This window comes from Coturnix japonica, chromosome 1 (assembly GCF_001577835.2).
Source record: "Coturnix japonica isolate 7356 chromosome 1, Coturnix japonica 2.1, whole genome shotgun sequence".
Classification (NCBI taxonomy): Eukaryota; Metazoa; Chordata; class Aves; order Galliformes; family Phasianidae; genus Coturnix; species Coturnix japonica.
Window position 1 is genome coordinate 165,848,717 of NC_029516.1, and position 15,951 is coordinate 165,864,667.

General features: G+C 41.4%; 1 protein-coding gene across 3 annotated transcripts in view; it reads left to right on the forward strand.

Annotated features, from left to right (window-relative positions):
• The window catches only part of SESN3 (sestrin 3), a 36,588-nt gene that overhangs the window by 3,641 nt on the left and 16,996 nt on the right, over positions 1-15,951 (forward strand). For 2 of the 3 annotated variants that reach the window (XM_032442198.1, XM_015852291.2), the window contains exon 2: positions 14,504-14,569. In XM_032442198.1, coding sequence (XP_032298089.1) covers positions 14,504-14,569 — 66 coding nt within the window. Of the gene's footprint in view, positions 1-10,206; positions 10,383-14,503; positions 14,570-15,951 lie in introns of those variants that run through there. The other variant, XM_015852292.2, reaches the window with a different exon arrangement.

Below are 15,951 nucleotides of genomic sequence, written 5' to 3' on the forward strand. Positions count from 1 at the left end.
TTGATGGAAGTGTGACCATTTCTCAGATACACAAGAGCTGGAAGTAGTAACTACTGTCCATCTGGGAAAGAGCAGACTGTTTCACTGCAAGCTGGAAGACCTTGAGCAGCAGAGCACTTAGAGCTGGCGTGGGATGGTCATAAATACATTTAGGATGGAAAATTCAGTGTCCAGGGCTGTGAGGCTTTGGAAGAGTTTGTTCTAGGTCTAGACTGTCAAAAATACACCTGCTTTTAAGATAGAAGGTGCTGTGAACGTCATTAAATGCTGTAGTGCTAACAATAGCGCTGGCCTAGACTCAGCGAGTTGAGGTCACGTCAAGAAAAAAAAGAAAGAGGAGGGAGACTTTCATTCACATTATTGTTTCACGTGGGTGAATAAGAAAATAGCCCCAAAATGAACAAAAATAGTCTGATGTCAGGTCTCAGAAGCTCAGGTAAGTGAAAATGCATGTCACCATGAGTCAAGGAGGTGCTGTCATCTGTTCTGTAGAAATAAGAAGGCCTCTCAAGGACGTCTCAACTATTTTAAGGAAAGCCAGTCTGGTTCAGTGTCTTCTGAACAGAACTGAAGCTGCTTTGCCTTTGCTTGAAAAACACCTCTGGTTTCCCATGATGCAGCATCTTCACGTTCTGTGGTTCATTACTTAGGTACTGTGTGTGGTTGGTGTTGGATAACTGACCGTGATGCTTGACAGAGCATCTTACTTTGTAAATCTGAACAACGTCCGCTGTAGTTTTAGGCTGCTCTTGGTCACACTGTAGTAATCTTAACTCATGGTTGCCATGTAGGCAGCTTTAGGCCTATGGTGGGCTTCTTTCTAAAGAAGTTCTCACAATAATTTGCAGTCTTTGGCAAGAGCAAACTCTTTATTGAATTTGGTTGTAGTGACTGTGTTATCTGTGACATGATGTGTGCTTGGTCTTCAGTCCCTTGGAGTAGAGCTGGGGAGTAACCAGTTCAGGTCACTCCAGTGCTGAGCCCACCTGAACGACTATGGGCAGAGATGGGAAACGTGGTCTGTGTGGGTTCAAAATGTAAAAACCAGGCTCTTGAGGCAATTAGCAAGACCCTCACCCTCATCATTTGGTCCTGTTTTCCTGGAAGGAGTGGCTTAAAAAAGAATAAACAAACCCTTTACTTACCAAGATTCATCCCTTCAGAACATATGTCCAGTGAGTCCAGTGATTATTGATTTCTGTCTTCCATTCTCACAAGTCTTATAGTGATTTCTATCTTTTTAGAATCTGACCCCTAAAAATGTTTCTCTTGTCTGTCTTTGTTAATTATTAGCTTTGGTGTCTGGAATTGGAGAGCAGTGCTGCTTCTTTAGCATGTCTGCTGATATCTTGTCACCACAAAACCAGTGACAAGACTTGTATGTACTGCGCTCATGTAGAACAGTCACTGTTATTTGAAAAGGTGAAAAAGAAAGGAAATGTATTCTCTGAATTACAGGGAACTGATGGAGGCAGGAGGGGGAAGAGAGTGGGGAGGAGGATTGTCTTCAAAGGAAACCTTGAGGTTTAGTGTTGAGAGCAAGTTGGCCAAGTGTGGAGGTTGTCCTCTGTTAAGACTTACTGTTGCTGGTAGGAGTGGTGCCTTATGTTAGCCAAATCGCAGGCTGTGGTTTGGAGATGTGGATTCTGTGAGCATTTGCTTTAAATTTATGCATATTACTTAATTAGTGCTTCAAATTTCATGTGTCTTTAAATGATGATGTTTTAAAATCTCAAAGAGAGAGAGATGGCTTGTTAAGCATCCTTGGTTTTTCCTCTCATGTTGGCAAGGGAGATGTTGATACTCGCTTGGTTCTTTATTTGACTATTTTTTTCTGGCTAGAAAGATTTGAGAGAGAAGATAGCGGCATAATTCTCTGGTTTTGCTTAGCTAGGGGAGTTTGTTTGGAGATCTTATTATCAGATTTCCATTTCCAGGGCTGGAGAGTAAGAATGGATTGCAGTTTGCTTGGCCAGACTTGAATATTGGCTTTTGCCTAAGTGGGTCAGGATAGATTGGGGGGAAGAGTGATGTTTCCAGTAGAAAAGAGATTCAAATTGTCAGGAGGGAGACCTTCATTAATGAGAAATGGCACATCATCAGCTTCGGAAAAGTCTGTATGGAAATAATTCATGCTATTTAATTTCTCTGTTCTTTGCAGGTGTTCCAGATTGTATGCAGAGGTCCTTCCTATTGTTTTCTCAACATTGTAGCCTGGTAGTCTGTGCCTTTTAAGTAGAAGCTATAGGGAGTGTGATGTAGATGACTCAAATATGTTCTAAATATTTTATATAGTACATACATTATATAAAATATAAGAATATCGTTGATGTGTGGATATTCTTGGCAAACAGTTCTTTTCTGTTTCCTGTTTATCAGTCAGTGCATTGAATGCATTAGTGGTGTTTCAACAAATTGTATGGGATTCTCTTTCTGACACCTTGGGCAAACTGGTGTTACTGATCATAAGGGAGACTGTGATCAAGAACTATTAATTTCAAGTGTCTCTCTTAACCACTGGTTTCTGGATTTTATTATAGGATACTTCTTGCATATCAGACATTGGGTAACTATTGGCTGGGACAAAATACCAGTGTAGGTGAGAGTTAATGTTGGGTATTTAGGATGCTGGGAAACGAATTGCTTTGCTCTTGGTATAGACTGTTATCAGTCGTTGACTCATTTAAACATCTTCATTTTTGCATCGTATTTAAGTTGAGAGTTAGGTGATCAGAAGTGTAGGGTTTTTTCTGCTAGGGTGTTGTGTTTGTGACAACTGTGGTCTTAACCATATGCAAGTCAGGGAGGGCTAAGCAGAGTGTAAGTGATGGCAGTCAGGGTTGGAGATGGAAATGGGTGCACTCATTCTGGAAAAGCATCTTACATCTTTCCAAATGTCCCTGGTTACCTGAATTAGATAAAGTAGATACAACCTCCTGATTAAACATCTGTTTTCTTTCTTGTTAATGACTCCTGTATTTCTCTCAAGGTAAGCACCTAGTTTTCATACAGCAGCTAAGTAGTGACTCAAGGCTGCATGCAGTTCCTTTCCTTGGGCACTGTGTGGAAAAAACTAATAATTTTAGAAAAATAAGAAGTATTCTTGGCTCTGTGTCTTATAAATAGGCTGGAAGCAGAGAGGATAAGCCTGCATCACACAAGTGAGTTCCCCACGGACTTGCTCCATATTGTGTGGTTAATGCATGGACCACCCTTAGAGCTGTGTTTTAAGTCTTCCAACATATCAAGTGTTAGGTTAACACATATGAAAGCCAGGAGAGACCACATTCTTAAGGTTTATGTGGAACCATAGATTTCTGAACCCTCTTAAAGCACTGAAGACATTCGGAAGATTACTGTGAACCCAAATTTTCATCTATTTGGAGTGAGTAATGAACTCATAAATACATTTAATATATTGATTGCACTTCACAATCAAAATACACAGTTTGCATCTGTTTCGCAGAGTATTGAATTAGAACTCAATTTTGACATGGAACCAGAGAGGACTCTACATTCTTTCAGTTAAGGGATACTTCTAGAAGATTCTTTCTTAAAAGGGGATAAAGATGTTATTATAAGGTCTTAGAAGGGAATAAATAACATTTCCACATGCAGATGAACATTAAGTGTGACTCGGGGATAGGTAGCTTGGGAATTAAGGAGTTTACACTGCTGAGCTACTCCACAGAACCAAAGTCAGAGTTATGCTGATGGTATGAAGCGCTCTGTCTTGGTGTAAATTGTTCTTAGAGCTCTGCTTTATTACTGTGCTGGATTTGCTTTTGCTGATACTGACAAAACAATTGAAAGCCAGCATATGTTCTCTCTTCTATATGAGTTGTGCAGTTAAAATTATTAAGTAAGATGCTACCTTAACAGCAGTGAAGCTAATTCAATTCAAAAGCATGTGCTTGTAAATATGTTTAATATCTCCTGCTTTAGCATGTGGCAAAGGGAACGTAGCTATATTATTGACTGAATATTTCTGGAGGTGTCTTGGCCAGATGGTATTAAATCTGTTTTAATGTAATTATCTCTATTAACTGAAAAAAGAAAATTAAAAGAAAATATTCTCTTGGAGTTGATTGACGTTCCTCTCAGTAAAGCTCCTTCATTGCTGATTAGAGGTGTGGAAAGAGTAATTTGTTCATGCGTTTAGAAATTTGATTAGACCTCTAATGAAACGGAGCACCCACACACTGTCTAAATATTCTACCTGACACCAGTTGGATCTCATCCACGTTGGAAGAACCCTTGAAGTGTTGCAGTACTACAGTATGTTTTGCGTCTTGAAATCAACTGCCTTCATGCAAATACCCACTGGGTGTCCAACCAGCAGGGTGAACCTCGACCCTTCTTGGAAATCAGCATCAGGATTTGATTATTCTTCTGAGCGCTCATTGCCTTACTGCAATAATAACCAGAAAACGCGAACAAACCGTTCAGTTACATTAGTAGTTTAATTTTGCCACATGATGTTACTGGGGGAAGACTGAGCAAGGCTGTAACATGAGGGGGGATCGTTTAAGTAGAGCCTGTTCTAAGATAAGCAACTCTTACTCCAGCAATTTAAAACTTGCATTCTGACTTTGGTGTGGGTGCTCCACAGGTAGTTGGAAGAAAGGGTGTGTTGGTTGTAAAGGTCAACTGCAGCTTTATTAAAGAGTGAAGGAACCTGCAGGCTGCCTTCTCGTTCTTCAGAGGAGATGGAGCCATGTACGTGTTAGATGTGAGCGGGGGACAGGTGGAAAGAGAGCAGTCTTCAGCCATGCTGGAGCAATTTCTCACCCACAGCTTTGAAAAGCAAAATGAGAATGGAGGCAGAAGGAGGGTTTCCCTCCATGCCCCTGTTCTTTAGGCGACTTATGCAAAAGATATTTTAGATAAAGCTGTAGTTCCTTGACCTATTTATCCAACAGAAACTTGCAGTACAAGCAAGAGCAGTTTGACTATGCAGTGCTCTTTTATATGGGACACTCCTTTGGTTTAAGCTGTGCCTCATGAATACTTAAAGGCAGCATCCAGCCATCCAACATGACTAATGTTTCTTGGTTTAGAAGCTAGGCCTATAACTTCATATTTCTTAGAAAACTTGGAATACCCACTGCATGGTCTGATTTCTGTCCACACAGAGGTGAGCTGGGTGCAAGTAAAGGCTGCCAACCTCTTAGGAGCTGGGCCTACTCCAGTACTAGGGTTTTGGTTTGGTTACTTCATACAGAAAGAGGGCATGTGGACTGGAACGGAATAGAAGACCTCAGTAGACAACACGTGTTGACCACTCTTCCATCCCTACATGAAAGGGCACAGAATAAGTAGCTTTATCATTTCTGCAGGACGTGCTGGTGTTTTTTTACAGTCATTAAATCACTAAAATGCAGCCAAAAGTCCTCTTAGTGGAAGTATAGGCAGTAATCTGAGGAGACGATGGAGCCCATCAGCTCTGAGGTTGGAGATGAATCTGAAGTTCTGCCATCTGGTTGGCTACAGAGAGCAGCAGAGCTCATCAGTTCTGGGACACGTGCTTATGTTTAGGCACGCTGCATTTTCTATACCAATTATGAATCTTCGTTTTTGAAAATCAGCATCTCTTTCACGCTTTGGCAGGAAAACAGAAGCTGTATAGCTTAGGTTGTTACTGCCACCAGCTCAGCTCAGCTGTGTTAAGTCAGCGTGCTGTGGAGATGGTGTCTCAGCAGTGACTCACTCTGGTAAGACCTAGCTTAAGATGGAAAAAGAGGAAGAAACTGGGAACTGCTTTACTGCAAGTAGTTACAGTCACTCCAGCAAGTTGGTGGTTTCCAGTTGTGCTACTGTGATGAAGCCTGTGCTTGGTATAGGTAACAGCTCCTTCTGAAGAATAAGTAGGAGTCAACTAATCAAAAAGCCCTAAAGCCCCTGTGTTAGACAGCAAGGTGCTTGCTCTTGGTTAGGTTACCTTCCTGCCATCTTTTCCCTATAGGATTTCAGTAGCTTGGGTTTTGGGAAGAGACAGAAATGCTGTTCTTGCTGCCAGGGAGATTCTGTATTTCATCTGGCATGTTCTTTCTGTTTGAGTCATGGACCAAATTGAAATGGCAGAACTCCTGAAAGCAGGAGGACATTGTTCCTGTTGGGCATCCACGGGGAATATCCTTTTCCAGACAGAGCTGGGAGAGCAGCATCAGTGTTTCTTACGTTATTTGAATTCTAACAAAGATGCTCAACAGTCATCAATTGTAAATGAGCATTGGACTGAGAAACTGGTGCTGAGGGGGTTTCTCATTGTTACAAAAGCTTTTCAGTGGATTAACTTATGAAATTCTGTGGGTCATGTTAACATTTCACTCAGTGGAATTTTAAGGAACCATAGCCACGAGTTCTGTTTCCTGTAAACTACAAAATTTATGTCAGCCTTGTATGTTAAAATTGTTTTATGCTGGCTTGCATTCTGATGGTAACAGCTTAGCTGGAGGCCTTCATGGTTAGGTAGCATAGCCAAAGTCTGTTTGTATTCTTCCAGGTACATATCAATCTGAACAAACCTCCTATCAGTGGGTACAGAGTGCACATATCTATTTTCTTCCTGCTTTAACTCTTCAGTTTTTTCTTCACTTTTTTGGAAGTCTAAATGGATGTCACTTCTGACAATGTTTAATACCGCTTCATTCATTTCTCTTCTGTTAGCTCTGGTGATTTGCTTCTGAACCCACACAAACTCTAGGGCTCCACAGACTCTTACAGCAGGGATTTCCATGCCTTAGCTGTGGTTGAAGAGTTTCACTACTGTTATTTGGCCTTCTCATCTGTGAATTGCTTTGAATCCCAGTTCTCTTTGGACTGTGGCAGCCAGGAGGCCATTGAGTCAAATATCTTGATGTGCATCTGACAATAATAAGCACAACATTTCAGTTTCTTTCCAAGACCCAAGCTACTGAACTCCTACATGGAAAGATGGCAGGAAGGTAACCTAGCTAAGCACATCTCCCTCTTTGTAATGGTGTGGATGAGAGGATTTGTTTTTCCTTGAGTCTTGAGATAGTTCTTGCACATAGATTTAAAATAACTCGTATGATCATTTTGCACATAAAATTTGTGGGGAAAAAAAAGGTAGTTTGAAAAGCCATGTTTCTGCCATCTGTGTGACTTTCCTCTGTCTCGGAATAGATTGAGTTTTATATAGTACCTGGTAAGTGAAAGCGTTTTTCTGCAGCAGCATATTCTGGGACACCGTTTATTTTCTCTGGAATACCTTTTTATCCTGCTGCAAGTACTGCAAGGACACAGAGTCACCAAGGGGGAGTTTTGGCAGGGACACACCAGGAGCTTATTGCTGGATTCTGCAGTTTTACCACCTCCTTGAGATGGAGATCCGTGATACATTGCAGGTAATGAACGCTGCTTTACAAGAGCATCAGCCAGCACAGCCTTGTTACTTCAAATAATCTGTCAACTCAGTGGTTGAAGCTGGGGAGGAAGCAATTTCAGCGAGGTAGTGCAGAGGTCAGAGCCCAGCTTGTTCACACCCTGCAACTGCAGAGAGATTGGGATGCTAATCAGAGGAGGATATTGTTGTTATTTTTTCCATTAAAGTGCAAAGATAGGACCTCGAGGTCTGTTCACAGTGAGTATGGTGCTCTTTTGTTGAAGCTGTTTGGCTTCACTGCCTAAACTTTGTCTCTCTGTCCTTTGCTGTAATGAAATGATGGCATTGCCAAAAGAGAAAAGGTGACAGAATGTGGCCTAGATGCCAAGTTCTGAACAGGTCTTCCAGTCTGTTCTTATGGCAGCTCCCAGTGAGGTGCACCTTCCTCAAAGTCCTTCTTGATGATGAGCTCTGCTGAAGTGCTGCAGTGTTTGACGATGTTCCAACATGGACCTCAAAGCCTCTTAAAGGTTTTCTTTCAGATTCATCATTGGAGCATTTTGATGTTTGCTGCCCTTATATTAATCAGCTTTCAAACATTTTAGCATGTTTGAAATCCAGTTTAAAACAAGTCAGCCTCTTACTTCACAGGAGAAGGATGCTGTTATTGATTTACGGTATGGATGAATACCATTCAGCTTTACTTGCTTACAGGGCACGCATTTCCAGACAATACTTCTATTAAGAATTAAGCAGAGCATTCTTAGGAAGCAGTCCTGGCTGGGTTACGCAGCAGATTTACATGACCTTGGGCATCTTTCTTTCTCTCTTCTTTTAATGTCCACCAGTTATGCCTCTCCAATTGGCAGCACACCCAATGACTGTGCGTGCATTTATGAATTGCAGTATTTAACTGTTCAATTACTGCATGCTAAAGATAATGTGATATCTATCGGTGGTTAATTTAGGCATTAATTCGGGCCTGCTGAAGCAGCTGCCGCTTATCTTCATGTTCTGTCGAACGTTTGTTCTACCCGTTGGCCATCCCAGATAAACCGCTGATGTTTTCCACTGTAACTTTTGCCCTTGATGCCTGATGCTGCTGATACAGAACATGCTCTTCTGCCAAGCTGGTGGGATTTTGAGTCATCCTGACCATCACAAGATGATCTTCTGTCCTGAGGGTGTTTTCTGGGTAGCATACAAACCTCCAGTATTGGGTGTGCAGGGAGGGAAGGAGGCACGGCTGCCTCGTCTGCTCCTTCAAGGACTGCTTAGAGGGGAGTTTTATTGCTTTATATTTTTTCTTTTCTGCTTGGTGGCTGCATTTGACCAGTAGATCACTTTGGTAGCAGTGCAAGTCTTGCCTCTTAGCAATGGATTTCTGTTGACCTACAAGAGGAAAAGCAGATCGTGCTGTGACAAAGTTCAGTTCATCCCGAGTTGGACATCAGCTTTCTTTTTGGATTGCAAACAGCATCCAGCTGGCAAATTGATTTGAATGCCAATGTTTGGTTAGTTTTGGTATCAGATAATGACTGCAGCATGCATAATTACTTTTATTTTGAGGTTTGCCTTAAAATAGATGGAAGTGAATCTCTAGCAGCGAGTAAACTGAACAATCTGGCTCTGTTAAGAATGTTTAGGCTTGGTTATTGGCCTCCTGAAGAAATCTTCTCATTGATGGTTTTCCATTTTTTGGGTCAGGAGCACTACTTTCTTAAGTAGATGTGTGCTCTACGCTATAGTTACATCATAATTAAGTTATAGATATGTCTTTTACGTGATATATTCAGTTTGGCTTCATAGATAAATGCTTTGCAGCAAACTTGTTACTCTGATGTTTGCCTTGGAGTCATTGCCTGTTAGATTCCAGTTGCAGTTGAACATTCATTTTGGTTAATAGCTGTAAATAACTTGGAAACTACCTCCAGCATAGAAGTGGTGTTACAGCACAAGTGGGACTAAGAGAGGAAGTAGATGTAGGTAGGCTTTCTTATAAAAAAGGATGTAGATTTTTCTGCCAGTAACTGCATGTTCACTTGTGAGTTTTTCTGCTATAGGTTGACCATACTGGGTATCTTTCAGAGACTGACCAACTCCTCTTGAATTTCTGCCGCATGGCCATCCGTCTTGGGTTGGGTAGAAATTGCTGCCCTTTGGTTTCTAATTAGTGTGGACGGTGTTCTTAATAGCTGGTACAGGGATGAGAACTTGGGATAGGCTTCCTTTTATTGTACCAAATCCAAATGGGCTGTAACCTGTTAGCAAAGCAAAAGCCTCCACATCAATTGTACTGCACTGGCTCCCTTCCCAGCTCCTTGAACCACTCCATCGGCTGTGAGGCATAAAGACAGTGAATTCTTAACACTAAGGGTGGCCTTTAAGTATTTTGAAATGCTGTTCCATGGGGAAATATATATATATATGTGTGTGTGTGTATAATATATATATATGTATTTCTTAGAGTTTGACTTCCTCTGCAGATTTTCATCTTTATTGCTTAGCTTGCTTTTTGGAATTGTACATTCTGTTAAGAGGAAGAAAGCGTTGCAAAACCACTTGAAATGCCATTAACAAATGACTGTAGGCCAAGTCTTCTACTTTGTGGACTCTAACCTTTTGACATTGCCTCCACTGAATATCGCTTGTATTAATTCTGGACATAGTCCTAAATTTAACCCATTTTAGGAATGGGTCAGTCCTAAAGATAAGTTCCACACAGTCAGCAAGCGATGTTGTGTGTTTTTTGTGTTCAAATTATTCCTCTTCACATTTTCTCTTAGGCCTTCTGGCTTGTTTTCTATTCTTGTTTCTCTTTACAGAAATTGCTTTGAGAAATAGAGCAGCACGTTTATGCTTCTAATGTGCATCCACATTTTTGGAGCTGCAATTGAGTTTGACATGACTTGCAGATACCTTCTGGAGTGTAGAGCTCCTGATTTTGACACGTTAAATGCCACAAACAGATTTCATTTCTTAAAACATGATGCACCAGTGAATGCCATTAAATTTCAAAATGACACAGCTTTGTGTAAGTTTGTTTTTTGTCTTTGTCAATTAGAATCTCAGACAGGTGAACTGTGTCTGTCTCTCCTTTCAGTCAGCAAGACTGTACATAGTTTTCAGTATTACATTAATTCTCTCTAAATCCATGAGAAGTATACATGTATTCAATACATCCAGTAAGTAGGAAGAGATGGTAGGATCCAGTGTGGAGGTAAGGTCTTAACCAGAAGCAGCAAGTAATGCTGCCTGTGCCATGTGAACTAAAATGTGTTTGTATACACAAAGCTGAATCCAAAAAGCAGAGTTCTGCAGCATCAAGACTGAGATTGAACGAATGTATTCAGCCCCAAACAAGGAGTCCTAAGCCCATTTCCCCACTTGTATCTCCAGTACTCAAACACCCAGTGCAGCCAGCCAGGCTCAGCAGCAGCATTGAACTGCACTCTGTGTCCCATAGCTAGTACCACAATGCTCAGTGTAAGCACTGGGTACCGTTTAAGATACCTGAGAGTATCCACGGGGGCTAATGGGTATGGTATGGACCTGTGGGAAGCTCATTTTGGCATGGTGGTTGTGTGCCAGGCAGGAGACCCCAAGGACACTTGAGTGGCCCTTAGTTCTGCTTTTTAGTGCTGCCACATTTGCTCTTGCTGTCTGCTGGGAAAAGAGTTGAGGCTCCTTGCTGAAATGGAGCCATCTCAGTGTAGGTGTCCTAATGAAGGACTCGGCTTCAGGTTATTTCCTTGGATGCTTCTGTGTGTTGTAAGGAAAGAGATACAAGAAAACATTCAAAAATGCTATCAAGAAGGAGGAATAGATGAAGCTTATGGCTGGATGATGCTGCTGCATCCAAGACTGAGTGACTATCAATAAAAATTGAGCCCAGGAAGCTATTAGAAAACTCGTATTGAGTTGGCTACAAGTGCTGACCAAGAGCTGAAGCGTTTTGTTAATGCCATAAATGATTACTTTTCAGAGCAGCAAGTCTTGGTACTTGGGAGATGCAGCTGTAGTATTACTGGGAGATAACCCACTAAATTATTTTTCTTTTCAAAGAGCGGCCTTCTGAATAGTAGCTATTGAGATGGAATAATGAGAAAATGTATTACTCCATCCTTGAAGATCTCAGAGAGAAAACGAGAAATGCTCTTGACTGGATAATGTCAAATTGACAAAGAAAAAACGCAGTAAAGCTTTATTCTGCAGTTAAAATTCCAGCATGTCGCACAACTTCCCTGGCTGTCAAATGTAGTTGAATTTTTTAGTGTATTATTCCTTCTAAGTTACAAGCAGAGGCACGTGCACAACACGGATATGGGAGCACCAATGGGCAGCAGTGACAGTATGGGTTTACCCTTTTGGAGGCACTGGAGAGCAGGCGTGAAGCATTACATTAGACAGCCTGGGTATTATACAGGAGGTGGGAGGGCTCATTGTTCATGTTTTATTAAATAGGTAATGATTAGCTGAACACCAGTGGAGATTCTAAGAGACAGTTGGAGAAGTATAACCTCAGCACAAGCATGGCTTAAAGTCGGAAATAAAACCCATCTCATGAGTTACTTGTATGCACAGCTGCTGTGCAGAGCTTCCACGCATCCCAAACGCTGCACCAGCTTTCTGCTCGCCTGTGCTTTCCGCATTCATGTGTATTAAGAAAAAAAATAGCGCTTTCTAAACCAGCTGTTTGATCAGCCCTGCCAGATAACAGCTCCGTTTTCTTCTGTTTCAAATAAAATGAACCTCCTTTTACAGCTTGCTAAAAATAAGTCATTTCTTTGCAGCCTCAGGACACGGTGACTCATGTGATAGCAAAGAGGAAGAAGCTGAATTTCTTTAAAGTTCAGGCTCAGACAGGAGGGTTGCCGCAGTTAGCTCATGACGAAGTACAGCTTAAGGATGGAAAGCAAGTCATGGATAAAAACCACTCAGGGCTGCCAGCAACCTTCCCTGGCCTGGTTCTCTTTTCTCATCTTTGAAGCTCTTCATTATCTCTCCTAATCAACACTTCCAAAAAGATACTTTTAATTTTAATGTAAATGATGTTGGTTACAAATCTTTTAAGATCACTTATTCATACTCCCAACAATGTGTTGATGGAGGAACACAAAGCAGAAAATGGCTCATGGATGTGCATATGGTATCTTAGTTGCTGAGCAACCTGCTCCTTAGTTCATTTAGCATAAGAATCCAATTTCAAATAAGATATTTGTGACCCCACTTGTCTTACTATGCAACAGCCAGCATAACCTGCAAGGATGAGTTGAGCAGGAAATTGAATCAGCTTTTCTCGAGGTAAAAAAAAGCTTTGCAAGAATGTCTCACCTTGAAGGACCGTATATCTGAACCACTGCTTGCTAATTCCCATATGTAGATTTTCATGTTTGAGCACTCAGGTAGGTCTTAAATCCCTACTCCATATACAGCTTGTCCAGGAGCGGTGTCTTTCATCTACGGTTCAACAAAGCCAGTGTTATCTTACTTAATGCTTGCAAACTTCCCGTGTTATTATTAATTCCATAGTATTTTCTGTTGTTGGAAGGGAATAGTCCACACCACTAGAAGCAGCTTGTCTAAAACGTCAAGGCAGCCATGTTGAATGGGGAAAGTAGGTAATGGAGGTCACAGCCTCTTAAAAGTAGGATAATAGTGTTCTTTTTTGCCCCATTCTGGCCTAGATGACCCACTGGGCAGTCTGGAAAGTGGGCTGTAGCTCAGAGGGCACACTGGAAAAGCAGTGATTCAGCTCTGCTTTCAACCTGTGCTTTGGCCAAGGGCCATCAAGTCACCTTCCACACACAAACTGAGGTGTTTGATGCAAAATGAAGGCTTTCAAAGACTTGATGTCCGAAAAAACCTTCCTAAAACCAGTGATGTACATCTTTAATAGTAATCTTGGAAAACGTTTCTTATTTGAAGGGGTATTTTACAACACTGTGAGGCTGTGACAGCAGGCAATGGTCACAGTGAGTTGTCTCCTGACTACTTGTTTTCACGCAGTGGATTCAACTCAGTTCAGAAAAGGAGTGAAAGCATACATGACTGCATTCTTCGTCATTTAACAGCTAATTACTCCAGAGTAACAAATTTAATTGTCAGGAGAGAGTTTGTTTTGGAACATCTTTCCTGAATAATCACTGCTGATTTTTGCATGGTTTTTTTTGTGTTTGTTTCTTTTTTAATATTCTAATTTAAAAGGGACAGGATGTTTTGAAGACACAGAACAGTTACACATTCTTAGTGTCTTCATTTTCCTGTGTGTACATCAGTGGCACTCTCAGACCCACACTGTTCTTTGTGTATGTGGCCCACTATACATAATCCTGCCCGGTAGAGTCACTGAGGTATTTAAAGGTTATGGAAAACCTTCAAGTTTTATGCTGGGGACACGAAATATTTGACATGCAAATATGATACTGCTGTTGGTGGGTAACTTACTAAAAGTGACTTCTGCTGCAGTGTCATTAGCGACCTGAAGAAATGCACCACCATAGTTTCCAGTTACATGGGATACAGCTGTCAGGTCCCTTCTCACCTTCTCTTTGTCAGTGGCAATAGATTGAAAATCTCCACAGCTCCATTTCTTATCCGTTAATAAACAAGAAATCCTCTTGCTCTTGCTACTCTCTGCCTACCATCAGAGAACATGTAATAATTGTTAGGCTCCGGCTTTTCTAGCTGTAGTTGGCACACCAAGAGGTGTATGGCATGTTTTGTTCCTTTCTGGTCTTGGCAGCTGAACTACATAGTCTTTCTGCCTTTCTTTTTGGAAGGAGTCTTTACCTGTGTCTTGATGGTGTCTGTAGAGGGTGACTGGGCTTTTCAAGCCACTGTTCAGCAGAACAAGTGCATATACTCTGCTAAACCCATAGGTTAGGTTCTGAAAATGGCTTCTTGATTATAATTTCCCAAGTGTGGCCTTTGTGCACATGGTGGTAAGGACAAAATTCATGCTGTTCATTTGAGCAAAGCACATGGGATGCAAATCCAATGTGGGGAGATGTCTTTGCTTGTGTACTGGGCTGTAGAACATGCAGGTGGCCTTGGGAAGAGAACCAAGCCAAGGCCTTTAGATCTGATCTTGCAAGATAAGGTGGGCTAATGTGTTGTTCCTCAAACTGATTGAATTATATGGCTCTTCTGCAGGAAAAAAGAGTCCAAGTCTCTCCACCGTTAACAAGAGGACCAAGTGCCTTTATACCAGAGAATGAGGTAAGTTTGCAGTTAGCTGGGCTGGGTGTGAGGTGACTCTTAACATGGAAATGCTGAAGAACAGTTTTACCACCCTGCCAGTCCCGGGTTACCTGAATGAATCCCTTTGAGAGCATCAGCAGTGGTTTGAGAGGAGCAAGCTCCAGTGGACAAGAGCCAAGCTGCCCTTTCCTACCTGTGCTGTCAGTGGAGTTGCTCTCAGTTGCCCACGCTCCCCATTGCAGCCCTGAATGCTGCTGTGCTCTTTTCACAGGGGATGATCCGTTCTTACTGCTAATGTCAGGCCTAAGGGGAGACCCATCCTGTACTGCAGCAGAGCATTATATAGCTCTCAGGGCAGTACCTGACCTTCAGTTTAAGTGAACTTACAAATATGACTAACTTCTGAGACTGTAACTGTGGCTCTTAAGAGAATTTATGGTTGAAAGGAGCAGTTTGATTTCAGCCTGAAGATTTCTGTGCATGATTTAGCATTCAGCTTAAGCCTTGATTTGCACCTTGCCACAGTAAATAGAAGCTTTCCTGTGCTGCATTTCCCTTGCCCTGAAATTAATCTTCACGGGGTATTATTTATCGATTGACAAATTGTTTGGGATAGCAGGCTGTAAAACTCGGGCCTTTTTTTGTTGTTTTGCTTTTAAATACTTAGTAAAGGCAGATCGCTCACATGCTGTAAGAGTCAAAAAGAAATCTTCCAAAGACAAGGTATTTCTGTGAGTCTCTGTCTGTAGATATACAGCAAAAAAATTGAATCTAAAAACAGAGTAAGTGTAAAGTCTGGCAGCAAGAAATATAATGAAGTAAAAAAAGAACAGATGTCAAAATGAGCCTTGCAGGCTGGAGAAAGAGGAAGCAGAATGAGTTCCAGCCAGCCCAACTGGTGAGAAGGACTTCCTTTATGTATAGAACACGCACTTGAGATGCTGAAATTCATAATGTTGTGCGGTTTTTCTTGTTAAGAGAAAAATGGCATGAGAAGGAGAAATGTGATCACAATTAAAATAATAGCACCTAACATTTCAAGTGGGTTCTTAGTGAATTTACTTTACAACTGGTATGCTTGGTAGTAGGTAGTAGCTAAGGGTGAAGGAGGAAAGCACGAGTAGTCTCCAGAAAGTAGCAGCAGCAACTCAGGGCTGGAACCTCTACCTGTAGGAATGAAACAGCTACTCAGTATCAAAAACCAATTTTAAACACTGTTAAGCAAACAACTTTTTTCCCCCATTCTTTGGCACTAAGTAATATAGTAGATAGGAAAGATGTGGTTAGAGCCTGATCGTAGGTTCAGTGTTTCACAAAGCTTGATAAGAACACCGGTCTTATCAAAGTTTGGTTTATTTTCATGATGTATATGGACAGTGGTAATGAAAAGGAAGTACATG